Genomic DNA, 19,801 nt, shown 5'->3' with positions numbered 1-19,801 from the left:
CGCCCCCCCCAAATCGTCTTGCGAGACGCGGCCATAGAAAGCTTCGTCTTGCGAGGCAACAAAGAATCACTAGACGCTTTCGCCTAGTGAGTTTTTCGTTGCGCGAGGCATTCGTCTTGCGAGGTACCACTGTATGTTTTAGGACGCACCCCGTTCTTCCATTTGTAAATTGTATTTGCATGTTGTTGTGACCTACCCTGGAGCCTTGTGGAGAAGGAAGGATATGAATTCCAATCATAATGATAAAGATAATACATTATGATAATGATGGCAAAGATAATGGCATCTGGACCAGGAAGATTTCACCAAGGTTTCAGACAGGAACCTGTCAGCTGTACTTGGAGATGCTAGGGGTTGAACCAGGGCAGGGACGTTCAGGTGGTCTGCCACTGAGCTACAGTCCCCGCCACCTGCAACTGAATGTCATGTCTTACTCAACATGGAAGCAACTCCACACAGCTTGACCACCCTGCATTAGCCTTGTAAAGACTTCAGCCGTTACTTCAACCGCTGCAGTCTGCCAAGCAAAAGGTGTGTTGCTCATAACCACTTGACACTACGGTATGCAGTTAAGGAAATGATCCCAAGCCTTGCTTAACAGGATCAGCTTGATGTCCACCTCACCAGCAGGCATTAAGATATAAGGATGCTTCTCCTCCACTCTCCAAATGATCACAGAGGCCTCCCATTTATTCCCTGTTTGCAATGAGGCTTGAAAGAACCCTCTGACTGGAGGCCAACTTTTTCAGGCCATGTCGGCGCATTCTGATTTACAGGCGAGTGCTGTGGGTGCTGCTATCCCCTTTGCATCTCTTCTCCCGAAACATGGGAAAGAAAAGATACACGTTCACTTCATGCTTCCAAGGGATCAGGGTAAAAGTTGGATTTGGCTGACTTACACTGAACCCCGAGAAAAGCACATAGAGCTTAAATAGGAAATGGGGAAGAGAGTCATTCTCCCAGCTTCCTGCTTAAGGGCTGTGGACCTTTTTTACCCCTTTAAAAAGTAACTGTGCTCGCTACCTTATGGCCAAGGGTCAACAATACAGTGGTACCTCAGGTTAAGTACTTAACTGGTTCCGGAAGTCCGTACTTAACCTGAAGCGTACTTAACCTGAACCTGAAGCGTACTTAACCTGAAGCGAACTTTCCCATTGAAAGTAATGGAAAGTGGATTAATCCGTTCCATGCGATGAAAAACACCCCCTAAAACAGCAATTTAACATGAATTTTACTGTCTAACGAGACCATTGATCTATAAAACAAAGGCAATAATCAATGTATTGTACTATAAAATAAATAAGACAGCATTGCAGATGAAAAAAATTAACATTTACAGTGGTACCTCGCGTTAAGTACTTAATTGGTTCTGGGGTGCCATTCACACCCCAAAAAGTACTTAACCCGAATGGCGATTGTGCGCGAAGCACTGATAGAGCACTTCTGCGCATGCGCGAAGCACGCAGATTGCTTCTGCGCATGCGGCGGAACCCGGAAGTAAACACTTCCGGGTCTGCAGAGTACTTAACCTGAAAGTACTCAACCTGAAGCGTACTTAACCCGAGGTCTGACTGTATTTTGTGTGTGTCCATGCGCATGCTCAGAGGCTTTGGAGCACCAGGAGAAAGACTTGAAGGGCGCCACCTGACACCACACTGGCGACCGCGTTGTAACCAACAGATTCTCCCCAATCCTAATTTTAGTCCTGGAGGGGGGAATTAACTCTCCCACAATTGTGGTTCCCCCCCAACACACACACACACACACACTTCAGTATGTGAGAATCTGAGGAATTTTGACGAACCTTTCCCAGAAATCCTGTTCATCCGGATTTCTGGAAAGTTGACATGGGGGGGGGGCAAGAGTCGCAGAGTGGAAACTGAACTGGCAGAGAAAGTGACACAAGGGGGAGGAAAGTGAGCAGAGTAGAAAGGAAAGGGAGAAGGGAGACAGGAAGGGCAATACCCGCAGGCGAAAGGAAGTAGAAAAAAAGGCGAGAAAAACAAAGGGCAAAAGTGTTTTGAGAAGGTAAGGAGAATGTGGAAGAAGGGATGAGCAAGAGAGAAAGAGGCAACAGGAAGATACCTGGTGATAGAAAAGATGGCGAAAGAAGGCGAGAGCAAAGAGAAGGTGGAAACTGAGGCGGTGGGAAGGCAAGACTAGCGACGCGGGACAAAAAGTAGAAGTAGCTAAATAGAGAAGAAATGAGAAAGGAGGTGGTGAAAGTTATGGAAAGCGAGAAAGTGACAGAAAGGCTTTCTGATTAAGAAAACGCAACTGTTGTAAAAGTGAGCATGACTTCACTTACCGAGGAAACGTAATAAGCGAATAGGAAGAGAACCTACCCACTTGATGCTGACACAAAACCCCACATGTACACAACATAAAAGAATGTGAGTTTCACACACCCCCTTCCCCAGCCTTATACTGCATACAACACTAATGTCTCATATCGAATGTAACTGATATGTAAAAAATAGACTCTACAAACTGAAAAAAGAGACAAGGCACATACTTTTGTAAAAACAGAGAAAATCTTTTAATAAAATTTATTTCAAAAAACAACAACTGAGCATGACTTGCCCTCTTGCTTAATATCTACCATAGCCTTCACTGAAGAGAAACCCCCCAGAAATCAAAAGAGGATGCAACTATTAAAAGTGTTCCGAAGTTTGACTAACAATACTTGGAATACAGCTTCACTTGTTAGCATGCCAATACCCCAGTGTGTAATATGTGGCAAGGCACTGCCTGGCACTATTAAGTTAAAATCAAAAGTGAAAATGTGAAAGAATGATGGTCTGGTTGGCAGTCAGAGGTGGGTCTCGAGTCTGGACTGGCTGAAGATCTCAAAAGCATGTTTGGGAGCTGGAACTTACACACGAAGCTTCCAAGATAGAGAACAGATACCTTAGGTTTTTATGTCTAATCTACTTCCCCAGTTTAATCCTCTCTCTCTTTTTTTTAATGATAGGCCAACTGGTCTGAACTGGCTTGTTATTTTGTAGTACCGTATATGTTCAGAACCATTTTAGAAGGGAACCTCTAGGTTAGATTACTTTTAAGGAAATTTCTGATTGGCTCCTTACGTCATTTAATTTCACAGATTTTCTCACTGGTTGATACCACACTTTTCTCCAAGGAAGGAGGCAGGCTTTTACTGATCTCAAATTTGTATGAGACACCGTTGGAGCCATTCAAACCAGGTGACTCGAGGCCCTGCAAGGACTTACAATGGGGGTGGAAGTTGTTGCTAGACTACAATTCCTATAATCACTGGCCATGCTAGCTGGGGCTGATGGGACTTGGGAGTACAACAACATCCAGAAGGCCACAGGCTCCCCCATTCCTGCCTTACACCCCCCTTCTGGAACCTCCTTTCTGCAGGGAACTCTGCACATACTCAGAAACCCAGGGCTCTACTCAAACAGGTACAAATGGAACGAGTTAAGTTGCAGCGACTTTTTTTGAGATGTCTGAATGAGGGATCAGTTTCGTCCAATCTTTCCTGTTTTTCCAAAAGAAACTTCTGGCTGTGTTCGGTTTACGAGCTGTTCCTCTGAAATTTCTCACTAAAAATCTCCCACTAAAAAGCCACCACTTTAAAGTTTTTTTCTCCTGCTCTTCAAGATGAAAAAAAAAGAGCTCTTGTGTTTATTGCACAAGGTTTGATTAAAGCCTGTACCTTCTGTACTTTGGCAAAGTAAATCTGGAACACCTTATGTTTAGTATTTATGGAGTTGGGTTTAACTGAGGGGTCCCTTGCCAGAGCCCCACCCTGCCAACCCCTAGGGCAGGGAAAACCTCTACAGCCCAAGGGCCAAATTTCCTTGCAAGCAACCTTCCAGGGGCCACATCCCAGTGGCGGGCAGAGAAATATATATGGAAGGTACAATTCCAGCTACATTCCAGCCACGCCAAAGCCGAGAGGTTAGCCCCCGCACTTCTCTCCACCCAGGCAAGCAAGACACCCCACAGTTCAAGGACACATTCCAGACAGACACAAGTTCTGAAGGAGGGCAAAGATCAGGGCAAGTGAGGGCCATAGGCTGGGGAAGAGAGGGGTTTCCCCACTCCTTTTTGTTTAGGGCATGTCAGGAGGTCCGGCCTAATAAGTGGAAGACTTTCAAGCATGCTTTCTCTCTCTCTCTTTCGGAATAAAGACTGCCTCCCCATTGGTCCATCACAGCCACCAACAAAGAGCAATGGAAAGAAAGAGGAAAAGGTGGGAGGCAGGCCTGTGTGTCATGGAACTCCGGGCTCGCTTGCACGCACACAACAACCAGAGGCCAGGATACAAATGTGGGCCTCCCTATGTGAAACGGAAGCTGAAACTGCTAATGTTAAGTAACGCCAAGAAGAAAAAGATCAAAAGGCTGGACTGCCCTACCAGAGGCTGTGGTTACGCTGCAGCACAGGAAAAAAACGCTCTGAAGGTGGTAAAAGGGTGCTGAACTAAGCTTCCTGGATTTAAAGAGAGAGAAAATGCATGCGCACACAAGTTTCTAGTCCTTATGGCTTCAAAGGCAGACTTGGGAGAGGCTGGGCAATGGCTGCCAATGTCTCAGGTAACAGCAAGGCAACCAGATAAAACTACCAGCCTGTGTCTAGCAAAGTAGTAAAAAATCAAGGGCGCTAAACTAAGCTCTCATGCACATCTTTGCAATGTTTTGTTCCAGCTGGAAAAACTGGCTCTACTGGGTGCAAAGTTTAGATAAAACCTAGACATAGAACATTAATTTATCTCCCTTTTTAAACACAATCTCAGCTATACTGATTGACGCGCAAGTGTGCAGAACTGCAAAGCAAGGCAACTGGGGCTTTAAGCGTAGAAAATCCAAGTGCAGTTGGCCTGCTCAGCCATGAGCCTCTGGATTGGTGAGGGCAAGTCAAGTCTCTCTTCTTTCTCTCAACCTAAAACCCACCTGAAACCCTACGTTTAAAGCACATGGCTTCCTGGGAACTGTAGTCTGTTAAGGGTGTTGGTTTTGAGGCTAAACTACCATTCCCAGGATTCTTTGGGAGAAGTCACGTGCTTAAGATATATGGTGTAGATCAGGCATCCCCAAACTGTGGCCCTCCAGAGGTTTTGGCCTACAACTCTCACGATCCCTAGCTAACAGGACCAGTGGTCAGGGATGATGGGAACTGTAGTCCAAAACATCTGGAGGGCCAAAGTTTGGGGATGCCTGGTGTAGATGTTTATATCAAGAATCCAAATGAAACATGTAGAGCAGGGGTCCCCAGACTAAGGCCCGGGGGCCGGATGCGGCCCAATTGCCTTCTAAATCCGGCCCGCGGACGGTCCAGGAATCAGCATGTTTTTACATGAGTAGAATGTGTCCTTTTATTTTAAATGCATCCCTGGGTTATTTGTGGGGCCTGCCTGGTGTTTTTACATGAGTAGAATGTGTCCTTTTATTTAAAATGCATCTCTGGGTTATTTGTGGGGCATAGGAATTCGTTCATTTTTTTTTTATAAAAAAAATACAGTCCGGCCCCCCACAAGGTCTGGGAGACAGTGGACCGGCCTCCTGCTGAAAAAAGTTTGGTGACCCCTGATGTAGAGCATAGTTCCTGAATATTCAAAATACATTTCTTCCAGTTACATTTTGTTCTATTTCCTTGGTTTCCGATCATAAAAAGAGGGCAGTGCTGGACCAGGCTCAGAGGCCCACCAAGTGCCTCTGGGAAGCCCACTAAGAGGACCGGGGGCAACAGCCACTCTCCCCACTTGCGTTTCCCACTCAGTGTTACTCAGAGGCATACTGAATTCCCCACATTTGTTGCTTTACGAAAAATAATGCAACCAAAGCAACATAAAGAAAACCATGGAAAAGTTAAATAGGGAAGAGGGAGCCTGGCTTAAGGTCTATTTCTGACCATATAAATTGGAAATACAAATCTGAGCTGTGCAAGTCTCAAGAAAAAGTGAATGGTCTGGTATTTCTTCTTTGTTCTCATGCTGATACGTCGCCAGTTCAAATAAGGACAAGGAGTGTAAAGTCAGTAACCCATCATTGCATGCCAGGCAACTTTCTCCCATCGTGCAGCTCAGAGGGAAGCACAAATGAGGTTCCCAAGCAGTTGAACATCCAAGTGCAGACCAGATCCATACCTCCTTAGCTTCAGCGAAGTAGTACAGCCTCATGTGCCTTCAGACCAGGGTTTGTTGGACTACAACTCCCATCTTCCCTAGCTAGCAAGACCAGTAGTCAGGGATGGTGGGAATTGTAGTCCAAAAACAGCTTCCCAGCACTGAACCACTATGGGTTGTACTCACTGAATGTCACTTGATCCAGGGACACTGCACATATCCATTCATTCCTATTTTTCGTAATGGTGACGTGGACCATTCATAACATAAGAATATTCTTCAAAATTGCGAGCAGGGCAGTGGGGTGGGGTAAGTGAAGACAAGCTCACTGCTCCTGCTCAGGCTGCACAGAAAAAAGCATTTTGGTTCCTGATTTTATCTGATTGTGCCACTAAACTATAATGGATAGAGCTCTACAGGATGTTTTGCTAGTGCTGTGAAAGCAGTCAAGATGCAAGGATCCCTAAGCATGTGCCTCCAGAGGGTGGAGATGTCAGGCACCAACCAGCCTGGCGCCTAGCCATCTCCACTCGGTCACAAGTGGCCAATAGTCAGGTGCAAAATGCGCCCAGCTAATTTCAAACACTGCGTGTGGCCCCAGGAAAGTTATCCAGAAAGGAATGCGGCCCTTGGGGTGAAAAAGGTTCTTCCACATACACACTAAGTCACCCAGTAGGAGAGTTTTATGGCTACATGGGGTTGAATCCAGCTAAGTTCTACTCAGCATAGACCCAATGCAATGAGCCTATGGTAGACACGTCTATTGACCTCAATGGGTCTCGTCTGCGTAAGACCCATGGCTTCTGAACCTAGTCTCCCCAGACCTGGTCAGACACTCCTAACCACACTGGCTCTTGCGCCACCTGATGCCACAGCAAATCTGCTTCAGTCTTTTTTAAGGTGCCATAAAACATACTGTTGGGGTTTCTGCTGAATGAGACCTTACACAGTTTCCCCTTAGGAAAACAAACCAAACAACAACAACAACAACAACACAGGCATACCACACAATGCAGAAGCTGAGACAGCCCCCCCCCCCAAGAAAACTGAGTTTCAAAACCAGACACACAATGTTCTTTGTTTCGGGCCCCAAAAAGAGGAAGTTTGAGAGAGACACATTTCCAGATACCCAAACGTTGACAGAAAACACAAGCTTTAAGAAATGGGGACAGGGCTCGATCTTACGAGAGAAAAGGGAAAAGAAGGGAGAAGAACCAAGGGTATTTCTTGCCTAAGGGATATGGAATGCAAATGAATTGTAGAAATGCCATAATTCTACATTATTCTCTCTCTCTCTTTTTTTTAAAGGTGCATGCAGGTGTGTGTAAAAGAGTGTACATGGAGAAAGAGTGACTAAACTTTTTTTTAAGGTAAGGAAATAGAAGGCGCCAGGATTCAAATCTACCTCATGATCCATACTCTGATCTGGAAGTCCTACTGTCGGGCATTCACTGCACATGCTCAGAGGGTCTCCCACTGACTACCACTTTCTATGATCTGCAAGGAGTTATGCAGACACCCCCAAACTTCGGCCCTCCAGATGTTTTGGACTACAATTGCTATCATCCCTGACCACTGGTCCTGTTAGCTAGGGATCATGGGAGTTGTAGGCCAAAACATCTGGAAGGCCGCAGTTTGGGGATGCCTGAGTTATTGTGTCATTTATCAGAAAGGAGAGAGAGAGATAGCGGACCCAAGTCAGTCTACCCCAAAAAGCTGCTACCTTGCAATAAATGCAAAACTAGCCTGCTGGGGAGCAGATAGGAAAAAAAGATTGAGAGCTCTGTCCTTCCTGAAACAGCCCACTGCATCCCCACTGCCCTGGTGTAATGGTTAGAATGTCAGACTAGGGCAGGCACCCCCAAACTCCGGCCCTCCAGATGTTTTGGACTACAATTCCCATCTTCCCCAACCACTGGTCCTATTAGCTAGGGATCATGGGAGTTGTAGGCCAAAACATCTGGAGAGCCGCAGTTGGACTAGGACCTGGGAGACCAGAGTTCTAATCCCCACTCAGGCATGAAGCCCAATCTGGGTGAAAAGGTGGGATACAAATGTAATGAAGTTAATAGGTGTACTGGGTAAAGAAGACGGATGGAGCAGCCTGTTCTCCCACCTTCTGCCAGCCAGCTCACTCACCTATGGCGAGCAGGCAAGGACTTCAGGAGAATGGAGTTAGCACACAATACAGTGGTACCTCGCAAGACGAATGTCCTGCAAGATGAATTTTTCGCAAGACGAATGCTTCTTGTGATCTGATGGTGACTCGCAAGACGAATTCATTTTGCGAAAAACTTGTCTTGTGAATCGCGGTTTCCCATAGGAATGCATTGAAATTTAATTAATGCGTTCCTATGGGCAAAAAAAGAAATTTCAATGCATTCCTATGGGAAACCGCGATTCACAAGACAAATTTTTCGCTAAACGAATTGACTCACGGAACGAATTAAATTCGTCTTGCGAGGTACCACTGTATTTTTCTACCTTAACTGAAAGAGCTTCTTCAGGGTCTCAGGACTGGCGGTGGTACATATCAACGTCTACAGGATCAGGTTCAAAGGGGGCCCACCTAGTCCAGCATCCTGTTCTCACAGGGGCCTACCGGATGCCCACAATGGGAAACCCATAAGCAGGCCCCAAATGCAACAGTGCTCTCCCGACCTGCCATTCCCAGCAACTGGTGTTCAGAGGCCAAGTGCCTCCAACAGCAAAGATCACAGCCTTTATCCTCCAAGTTCATGTTGTCTAATTCTCGTACAAAGTCATCCAGCTGGGTGGCCATTGCCACAACTTGTGGGAGCAGGTTCCATCCTGTAATTCAATAGCTCTGCTACCTGAAAGCCAAGCGCCAGGAGACTGAACCTACATGCAAAGTCTAGGCAAGTGGTTCTCAAACTTTTTTTTGGAGTAGAAACTGGCTTGAGGCACATCAAGGTTTTTTGGTTGATAAGAAATACACTGGAAAACCCAAAACTATGTTATACTGAAATGCTTAAATGTTTATTTGTTTGTCCTTGAATCTTACCATCCTCTCCTGGCACACCACCAGTACGTTTCCAAGCACAATTCAAAGTGTTTGTGCTGACCTTTAAAGCCCTAAACGGCCTCGGTCCAGTATACCTGAAGGAGCATCTCCACCCCCATCATTCTGCCCGGACACTGAGGTCCAGTGCCAAGGGCCTTCCGGCGGTTCCCTCACTGCGAGAAGCAAAGCTACAGGAAAGCAGGCAGAGGGCCTTCTCAGTAGTGGCACCCGCCCTGTGGAACGCCCTCCCACCAGATGTCAAAGAGAAAAACAACTACCAGACTTTTAGAAAACATCTGAAGGCAGCCCTGTTTAGGGAAGCTTTTAATCTTAAAGAAATTAGTGTATTCTAATATTTCTGTTGGAAGCCGCCCAGAGTGGCTGGGGAAACCCAGCGAGATGGGCTGGGTATAAATAATATATTATTATTATTATTATTATTATTATTATTGGTCTAGGCTTTCCCTGTGCCACATAGGCCCTCCTGCCCAACGAAGACCAGTATTGCCAATCTGGCTATTGGCTCTTCCCAGTTCCAGACACAGATGGACCTTCCCTGTTCCTATTACCTAAGAATCCTGGTTTATGGCCTGGAACAACTTCCTTGCTAAACTCACATATGCAAATCTGAACTCGCAAGAGAGACTTTAAAAAATGTGCAGAGGGGGGGTTGTGGGGAGCTCTGTGAGCTAGCCCCTCTTCCACCATCCCTCCCCCTCAATTCCATTCATTAGACATTATGTACATACAGTATTTCCCTCCAGAACATTTTTTATTGAGTTTTAACATACAGACCTGATGCACACACACTCTATATACTGTATATACTCGAGTATAAGCCTACTTTTTCAGCACAAAAAAAATGTGCTGAAAAAGCCGCCCTTGGCTTATACTCGAGTGAGGCGGATGGCAGCGGAGAAAGGCACAGGACCCCGTCCTATGCCTGCTCTGTGCGAGGCGGCGGGGATCCTTCCTCACCGCTTCTCCCCCCCCCCTGCCACCGACAGCTGGGAAAGGCATAGGGCGATGTTTATTTTTGAAATTTACTAGTAGCTGCTGCATTTCCCACCCTCGGCTTATACTCGAGTAAATAAGTTTTCCCAGTTTTTTGAGGTAAAATTAGGTGCCTCGGCTTATATTCGGGTCGGCTTATACTCGAGTATATACGGGTATGTGCCAATTTGCTTTGAGTGTGCAGAGCTCCTCTACGTGAGGAGAGAGCATTGCCCAATCAGGGCCCCATCCCACATGAAGCTCCACACATGCATCAATGCAACTACATAGAACTCCTTCTAATGCACATCAAATGTGCAGATGTGAAAGGAGCATGTTTTGAGGCACAATGGTGCAGCCCCCTCAGCTTATTCTTCCTATGCATGACAAGGCTTGTGTGCACCCCCTCACCCCATTACTGTCCATATCTCAGTTGGTAGAAAGCACAAGACTCTTAATCTCAGGGTTGTGGGTTCAAGCCCCACGTTGGGCAAAAGACTCATGCATTGCAAAAGATGACCCTCATGGTCCCTTTCAACTCTACAATTCTATGATATCATCGTCAGATTTTATTCGTCTACCAAATGCAGGTTACAGCCAAAAAAAACCACATCTGGGACATCGCTATTTGTAAAAAAGAAGAAGAGAGACCGGGTTTCTGCCACACACCCTTAGCAGGGTTCTCTACACCAAGACAGTCAGAATCCAATTACCGATTACATTCTCAAGCCACTTCTGCACTGCAATTATGCTTTGCAAAAACTTTCTTCTCCAAATCCCTCGCCCCCCACATACCGGTAATCCCTGCATGGTGCCAGTGATTCCAGGAGATTGAACTCAGGACCTTCTGTATGCAAAGCACATGCTCTACCACTGAGCAGCAGCTCTTCCCAAATAGGAACACAGGAAGCTGCCTTATACTGTATCAGAACACTGATCCATTTGCTTCAGTATCGTCCACACAGATTGGCTGTGGCTCCCTAGAGCAGGCATCCCCAAACCTCGGCCCTCCAGATGTTTTGGACTACAATTCCCATCTTCCCCGACCACTGGTCCTGTTAGCTAGGGATCATGGGAGTTGTAGGCCAAAACATCTGGAGGGCCGCAGTTTGGGGATGCCTGCCGTAGTTTTTCAGTCTTACTTAATCCTGCTACCTTGATGTCGGTGGGTGGCTAGACTTGGGACATTTTTCATGCAAAGTGTGTGCTCTGCCAGAGCCCTGCATTCCATCCCCAAAGGTAGACAGAGGTTCTGCTGGAGAATGTGGGGCTCTGCCCCACTCCCACCACTACCCTTGCACACTAAGCAAGATCCACAGATCTGAACCAATTCCCTGGCCAAGACGGTCTTACAAAGAAACTGTTCCCATGAGCTTCCAATGAACTCCAGAATATGCCCATACCCCTTTGCAATGACACCGTGTTCAAAATTAGCTAGGCGCCAGACGTGTTTTGCATCTGGCACAGGTCCAGTCATGGCCTGTAGAGAACTCTGGATGCCAGGATGGCGACTGGGGAAAGCAAAATCTCCCTTAGAGAAGGATCTGAAATATTACCCTTGAAGCTTGGATTTGTTTTATTCTGCATTGTTTTATTTGATGTCTCAATGTGTTGTAAACAGCTCTGAGACTTGCTCTTTAAAATATAAAGTGGTGCAGAAATGAAATGGACAGCAACACCCATCAATTTGGGGGGGGGGGGGAATGGTGCCTAGACATTTCGTAACCTAAGTTTTAGGCGCCATTTGGCAATTGGATTATATATCTGAGCTTCTACTGAGTGACACCTAATTCCAGATGGAAGCAAGCAAGCTCTGATTTCATGCTGGTTACAGAAATGCAAACTGTACAAGCTCCACAACCACGAGCTCTGATCAACAGCCCAACATTATTTCGCTTCACCACCAACTATTTCATTACAGTAGCACCTCGGCTTACGTTGCCCTCAGGTAACATAAACTTCGGATTTTGAAAGCGGCAAACCCAGAAGTGTTTCACCGCATGTGCATGCGCAGAAGCGCTCTACCGTGCCACGCGCATGTGCAGAAGCGGTCCCTCCACTTGCGGAAACTTCGGGATCCAACTGAAGCTCCGGAACGGATCCCGTCCGCAACCGGAGGCACTACTGCATTTTCATCCCAAAGAGCTCAGAGTGGCAAACCTGTTTCGTAGCTCCCATCCACTTTATCCACACAAACAATGTAAATAAGGTATGGGCAGGCTTAGAGGGAGGATAAGGAGCCTGGTGCCCACAGATGTTGCACTACACTAGCCCCAGCCAGCATGGGCAACAACAGAGGATGGTGGGAGCTTTGGTCCAGCAACAAATAGAGGGACACAGTAGTGTCCCTGCTTGTCAGGGCTGGTCACTGGCAAAAGCCTTGTCAAGGCGCACAAGGAAAACTAAGCCAGAAATTCTGCCCATTCTTTTCTTTTGAGGCACAGGAATAAGGGTGTAGGCATTTGGGCCTCTGGAGCTATGCTGTAGCTAGGCCTGCCCATTTTGGAACAGGTCCCAGTTATCTTGCCCTGCGACTCAGAGAAATAGAGAGGCCAGGAGATGAAGCACTTCCTGTCCTGACTGAGTTTTGCTTTTCCCCAAAACAAATCCTTCTCATTGGCTTGAATTCTAAAAAAACAGCGCCGTGCCCAATTGCTTAGTGCTTTGCGGGAGAGGCCCAGAGCCTGTTGCTTAGTTTAAATGCTAGCAACTGCCCTCACCACTGCGTTGACTACAACACCGCCTCCTGCACATGTGGGGCTGGAGAGCAGAGTTTCAGATAGGAAACATAGGATATGTAGTAGCCCATGGCCCAAGGAGTTGCATGCAGACTTCAGCCCTTGGCAGCTCCAGGAAGAGATGCATAAGATCTCCAGCAGCAGCCACCACCTGGATAAATTAGGGTGGGGAACCTTTGGCCAACGGGCCACATTTGGCTCACAATAACAGTTTCCCAAAACCACCACCCACCTGCGCCCCACGCCAGATGTCAAATGCATCATCAAATGGAAGGTAGGTACAGACGCATCTCAATTGGCTGGGCAACTGAGCTCCCTGTGGGAAACTCAATTGTGCAGCCAATCCCTGCACAGTGCAGGCTTGAAGTCAGGACCCATCAGTGGCGAAGCAGTGATTCCGAATCTGCTGATCAGCAGCGCCTTAAAGCAGCATGCAGGCCTCTTTAAAAGTGTCATGCGGTGCGTTAATGTCCTGGGGGTCATTGATCACTGCTTGATGTCATTGTTATGTCAGATTCGGCCCATGAAAGGTATGCAAGATAAAAATTTGGCCTGCAGGTCAAAATCCAGCTCCCCGCTCCCTGGGATAGATGGTGGTGCTAGACAAGCTACCTAAAGCAGCAGCTGTGTCACCCAGTTTTCACAGGGTTGCTGGCTTATTATGGTTCATCAGGAACAGTATGATATACATGGAATAATAACCAATCAATGCCTCAACACAAAGCTAACAGGACCAAACAACAGCTTCTCGCAGCCCTAGCACATTTATTTTTCTCACCATAGTAGGCAGAGCCATCACCTCTGTGATTCAGGAACATCAACTAAGGCAGTGACAGGGAACCCTGTGGCCCTCCAGATATTGGTGAACTACAACTCCCATAATCCATGTGCAACTCCCGTGTCAGCTGAGTCCAACAACATCCAAAGGTCCAGAGAGTCCCCATCTCTAAACAAACAACAGTTTTAATAAACGGTGCAGTTTTTGTAATTTGATGTTTCTTTTTGAAATTATGAAAGTGTACAATATTGTTTCTCCCCACTGCCTAAGGCAGGGTCTGGGGAACCCACCACCCTCCAGGTGTTCGACTGCATCTCCCATTGTTAAGGCAACCTCCTCCCCAATTTTTTTTATTATAAACAGTGTATTTATATTTTAAATAGATCAATTGATCATCCCTGATCAATGGCCATGCTAGCAGGAGCCGATGGGAGTTAAGAGTCCAACAAACACCTGGAGGGCCACAGGTGCAAGAGGTAAAAGACCAAGAAAAGGAACAGCTTTTTAATTTCATGCAAATGACTGTCAGAATTTGTTGCAGTATAGAGCCAGTAGCGCAGTGTGCTTTAGAGTGGCAGACTAGGGCTTGGTGGGGGCGGATCTCAGGTTGAAATCTACACTCAGGTGGGCAAACTTCAGCCAGTCACTATCGCTGAGCCTGGCCTACCTCACAGGGCTCTAGTGGAGGGAACATACATACCTTTGTTAAAAGGCAGCATCATGATGACAGGGAAGAATCATTTGGGCAAGGATGAGCAGCTTTATCTGTTCCCACTCTAGCACATAAGAATTGGTTAGAGGGCACACATGCATCACTGCCATTCATTAAACACATTGATAGTTTAGGATTGTATTAGTTGCACCCAAGAGTAGGTCCATTTAAATGAATGAGATGACTGACTGAGGTCTCTTCATTTCAAGGGGTCTACCTGGAGTAGAACTCAGCTGGATACAACCCAGAGGAGTACACTGACCACATTCTCACACAGCACAGCAAGATATGATGGCCAGTGTTAGAAACTGAGATATGAAAGCTAGGAGCTAAATGGCACCTAGGTGTGCTTTTTAATAACAAGAATACAAAGTTGAAAATGAATGACCTGCAGCTAAAATCTTATATTCATTTTTCACATAGTCTAGTCCGCATCCTAACTGCAAAAAAAAGCCATACCCCTGCCCACCCCCCTAATATTATTATGAGGGTCCCTTCTCCAGTCTTCAGAGAGTGACCGGAAGTGGGGAGGCAGAAAAAGGTTCTGCTTTCCTTCCAGCAGTGGTAGTTTTAATCTGAAATTTTAGGCACAATACTGCGCCCAGAGCTCAGAAACTGCTCGCATTAATGAAATTCCCCGTCACAAAACTGTGCTTAGAATAATGGGAGTTTCGAACGCTGATGATGGCCACTAGGACGCCCCACAAAGACAAACAGAAGAGAGCAACATTCCAAAGATCATCAAAAATCTAAAAGTAGGAAGGTCTTCAGCCGGAACCTAAAAAGCTTGCAATGTGGACACCAGATGTGCCTCCCATGAGGAGAGGATCCCTACGTTTAGCTGCCCCCCCCTTCGTGAAAGCTTGAGGTACATTTGAGAAGGGTAAATTTGAGAAGAAATCTAACAGAAGATCTTAAGATGCATGCAGGCTGGTAATACTACATAAACCGTAATCACTACAAAACTACAGAAAGTCAAATATCACTGCACATCAACTAGCACTGTATAATCCAGAAAGGATAACCAACTAAAAGCATTCGGGACCAGCCATGTTTGGGGACAAACCTCTGTTACAAGTTATTTCCCCCCCCCCCAGGCTCCAACAGCAAAATCCAAATTGTGAGCCATATCAATTGAAGACAAAGGATAAAGAGCAGCAGTAGGAAACAACACAGCAAGGAGCCATTAGTGGAGCACATAGGAGCAATTTCTTCCAGGAACCAGGCACAGGTCCAACTTGTAAGCAGGCTTGGCCAACCTCAAGTGCCCTCAAGATGTTTTGAGCTACATCTGGCTGGTTCAAAACATCTGGAGGGCACCAGGTTGGCCTAGGCTGTTCATCAGAAACACACAAAGTGTGCATGGTGTGTCACCCCCCCTCCCAACCTCCTCCTCAGATGCCCATCCTCTCATCCCAACTCAGAGAATGTCCCTGCTGCAAGAGGAATACCCCCAACCAAATGCCACTCCCTCTTGAAATCAGCCAGGCGCTAGGCTCATTTTGCACCTGGCTACTGGCCACTTGCGACCAAGTGAAGATGCCCAGGTGCCAGGGTGGCATATGACACCTCCACCATCTGGAAAGGCATGCCTGGGGATCCTTGGATCTTCACACGCTAGCAACACATTTCATTTATTGCACATCACACAGGGAATGTTTATTAAGAGACCAATAAACATTCCTCCTCCTCTCCTTCAAATCAAAGACATCCCGCCTCACACCTTCCTAGTTTTATTATGTTTTTATATATGTTGGAAGCGACCCAGAGTGGCTGGGGCAACCCAATCAGATGGGTAGGGTACTAATAAAAATTATTACAGTATTAGTTAACAGAGGACCAACCATTTCCCTCTTCCTTCCTAACTCACCCCTTTAACCCTGGCCTTTGACAGGTAAGGGACTTTTGTGGGACCCATCTCATCTCCCATTTTTGTTGTACTCTGTACACTGCTACATTTGCTCAGGATTGCTTTAATAGTTGCATCTAAAATTGTTTTACCTGCATGATTACATTGCTGTAACTCAATTTGGAACTTCACAGCTGAGGGAAAGTAGTTTGTTTGTTTGTTTAAAAGAAATACTGCCATTATTTTCAACAGGTCTACTCAGTTCTAGATTCAGGTAGGTAGCCGTGATGGTCTGACGCAGCCAAAATATATATATATATATTTTAAATTGTCCAGTAGCAAGTTAGAGACCAACTCAGTTTGTTCTATAAGCTTGTTCAGATACCTGAGGTCTACTCAGTGTTTTTCTTCTTTAAAAAAATGTGTGGGTACTGCGTACACTTGAGTACCCCCGGGGGGAAAGCACTGGGCCTACTCTGAGTAGGGCAAGCACTGGATCCGACCCATAACTGCATGCAACTCACCAAACCGTGTTTCTGTGTGTATTTGTTAATGTTCTGTATCATTTGCTAATGGCCCATGTAGTCTAACGATTTCAAATGTAAGCGAATAACAACGACAACGAGGAAGAGTTGTGTATCATTTGTTAATGGCAAAGGACGCGTTTGTGTTGCCAAATGCGTTGCGACGTGAACAACAACAACAACAACAAAGTGGAGGGAGGAGAGGAAGACAATGCACACCCCCTCCTCCCTCCACTAAAGCGGGTGTGGGGAAGCCCCACATCTGGGGCAGAACGGCAAAGATGCCCCCACCCCACCCCCACAACTGGGGAGAGGAGGTTGCAAGCAGAAGGCAAAGGTACTCACCGTCCATGTTGGCAGCCTGGAAGCCCCCCTGGGGCAGAGAGTCCCCCATGCCAGTTGGGTGGGGGACACCACCGCCACGCAGGCCCTCGGGAGCAGGAGAAGAGGCGCCTCCGGGGAAGGAAGGAAGGAAAGAAGCCAGCCTAGAAGCCGTCGGTGGTAGGCGGCAGGCCCAGGCTCCCTCCCCGCCCCCCGAGTCCCACTACTACGGCGCAGCAGCAGGAAAGGGCGCTCGCAGGCGGCGGCGGCGGAGGAGGCGAGACACGCAGGCGCACCCAGCCCGCTCAGCTGGAACCTCGGCGGCAGCGGCGGCAGCAGCAGCAGCAACGCCTCGGGGCCGGAGGAACCACCGCCACCCCGCCCCACGTGACTCCGCCGCCTGCCGGGAAGGCGCCGCCTCGCCCCGCTTCTCGCTCGCGCCTCTCGCGCTCATCCTCACCCCCCCCCGCCTCTTATGCAAATCGCGGGCCTAAGGGATCGGGCTCAAGTTCCTAAGCTGGCTCGGGAGGGAAAGGGAACCTCCGAGGAGAGCCCAACCTGGATTCCTTTTGGGTTTTATTTTTGTTGTTGTTTAGTCGTTTAGTCGTGTACGACTCTTCGTGACCCCATGGACATATATATATTTTTAAAAGCAATAATAAAAATGTTATTAGTATTGTGTTGTGGAGGACGATGTTTTATTCTGTGAAGCGCCCTGAGAACTTACGAGGAAGGGCACGGTATATAAATCTTAAGAAATTAAAAAGTATGCAAGCACAAGAAGCGTTGTGCGTCCCAACACCCTCGCTTCTCATGCGCCTCTCAGGAAAAAAAAAAAGGAGACGACTTATGAAGGGGTTGCGGGGTGGAGAGGCAATATAATACGTACTATGTAATACGTACCAGGAATGAATTAAAAGGAAATATATTGTTATAAGGAGGAGGAGGCGAGGAACAAAGGATAGAATCCTCTTGGCTGCTGGCTGGAGCCGCTGCCATCCAGAGACTGGGGAGCATGGCTCTAGGACTCAAGCTAGCTGAAGCTATGAGAGAAGCAGGGAGATGCACTCTGGTGATCTAATACTGTGTTCACCTCCATCCTAGGCTCAGGTTCTATTTATGTGAACAAACCATTTATCTCATAGTCACTATAGTTCCTTGTGCCTCATTCTATCCAAAGGAACACAGACCCTGGGTAAGCGCTGGGACTGGGGGGAGGGGGGCACCCAACCTTTGTGTCCTTTACTTTCCATAAATGTAAAAACAAGGGCCCACCTTTCAATAAATTTCAAACTGAATACCTATACTGTAGTTGTTTTTTTAAAAAATAAATGAATAAATACTAAAAAAAAGAACACCCCAACAACAACAACTTAAGCCAGGGTTGTTTATTCTTTCTTGGTTCTGGAGCAAAGGTTTTCCTATCTGCTCTTTAATTAGACTGTTTGGGTGGCCACCAACTGCTTTCTGAAAAGCAGTCCTCAGTTACATAATGCTATCAGTAACACTATGTCTTCAGTAACATAAATTATAGCTGTCATATCTGTATTTCAGCAGTGCAAGGAGGCTCTGCAAACCCTTAGCATGTACCTGACAATGCCAACCTTGGACATGGGCCCTGATTTATCACATTTATGCATTTATGCAAGGAGCTTAAAATGATCTACACAATTCCCTATCCATTGCTAAGTTCACTTGGTGAGCTTCATAACCAAATTGGGGATTTGAACCTGGGTATCCTCTAGTATTCCTATTTTTATCTCTGAAATGCGAAGATATTATTTTATTATGAAAAGGGAAAGCACTTCTGGACACCTTGAATGCATTCATTTCACTCTCCATGTGACTACAGCCAACACTGACACACATCTAGTATTAGGAGCAGTTTTTTGGTTAAATTATGTCTATCTCTGAAGATGCATATGCAAAAGCTTGCTTACTATTTTGCAGTTGTTTGCTTATTTTTCAACTAAAAAAAGTCTTACTTTTTTATCTATGTATGGAATGGAATTCTAATGGGCAAAACAAAAAAACAAAAAACCAGCACCCTGCTTGTAGTTGCACAGAGTCAGTGTTACCTGTTGATGAGAGCCTTGAGTAGTAGAGTGAAAAGTCCCTGGTTCACTCCCTGGCATCTACAGTTAAAAGCAGGCACCCCCAAACTGTGGCCCTCCAGATGTTTTAGCCTACAACTCCCATGATCCCTAGCTAACAGGACCAGTGGTTGGGGAAGATGGGAATTGTAGTCCAAAAATCTGGAGGGCCAAAGTTTGGGGATGCCTGGGTCAGATAGTCAGAGATAGAAAAACTCTGCTCTGGCTGAGACCTTGGCCAGCTGCCACAGTAGACTAGCCTGAGGAATTTACAAAAAGCAGCTTCTTTTTTTAGACATCCCAAGTGTCTGCTTTCACTTTGCTTTAGTGAACAACAAAATCCAAATTGGGAATTCGTGTATGTTTATTGGTGAAATTTATATTATTGCAAAATTCTCAGTACAGCTCTAGTCTGAAATCTTACATACAGTAGTTTGCTTTGGTACCTTGGCAGAAAGGCAGTATACAAACGTAATAAAACAAATAAATAAATAAATAAATGATCAGCCGAATATAATTTGGCATTATTGTACTTGGTGGAGGTGACGGGGGACAGAGTCGGTTGGCTGCCAAGTCATAAATGCTCATACTATACAGCTTACAACAACAAAAATGACAACTTCCGTTTTCTGGGAGGGCTGCCAGGTCACGTGCCAAGCGTTTTAGCGTCA

The 19,801-nt window shown here is 46.4% G+C and overlaps 1 protein-coding gene across 1 annotated transcript in view; it reads right to left on the bottom strand.

Annotated features, from left to right (window-relative positions):
• The window catches only part of RELA (RELA proto-oncogene, NF-kB subunit), a 34,097-nt gene extending 16,666 nt beyond the window's left edge, over nucleotides 1–17,431 (bottom strand). The window contains exon 1 of the mRNA XM_035097831.2: nucleotides 17,062–17,431. Within this exon, the coding sequence (XP_034953722.2) occupies nucleotides 17,062–17,110 (49 nt within the window). The 5' untranslated portion in view covers nucleotides 17,111–17,431. The remainder of the gene's footprint in view (nucleotides 1–17,061) is intronic.
• Nucleotides 17,432–19,801: the final 2,370 nt, after the last annotated feature.

The sequence above is a fragment of the Zootoca vivipara genome, chromosome 17 (genome assembly GCF_963506605.1).
Source record: "Zootoca vivipara chromosome 17, rZooViv1.1, whole genome shotgun sequence".
Lineage (NCBI taxonomy): Eukaryota > Metazoa > Chordata > Lepidosauria > Squamata > Lacertidae > Zootoca > Zootoca vivipara.
Note: the sequence above shows the minus strand (reverse complement) of the source record. Positions and strands in the feature narration are given on the sequence as shown.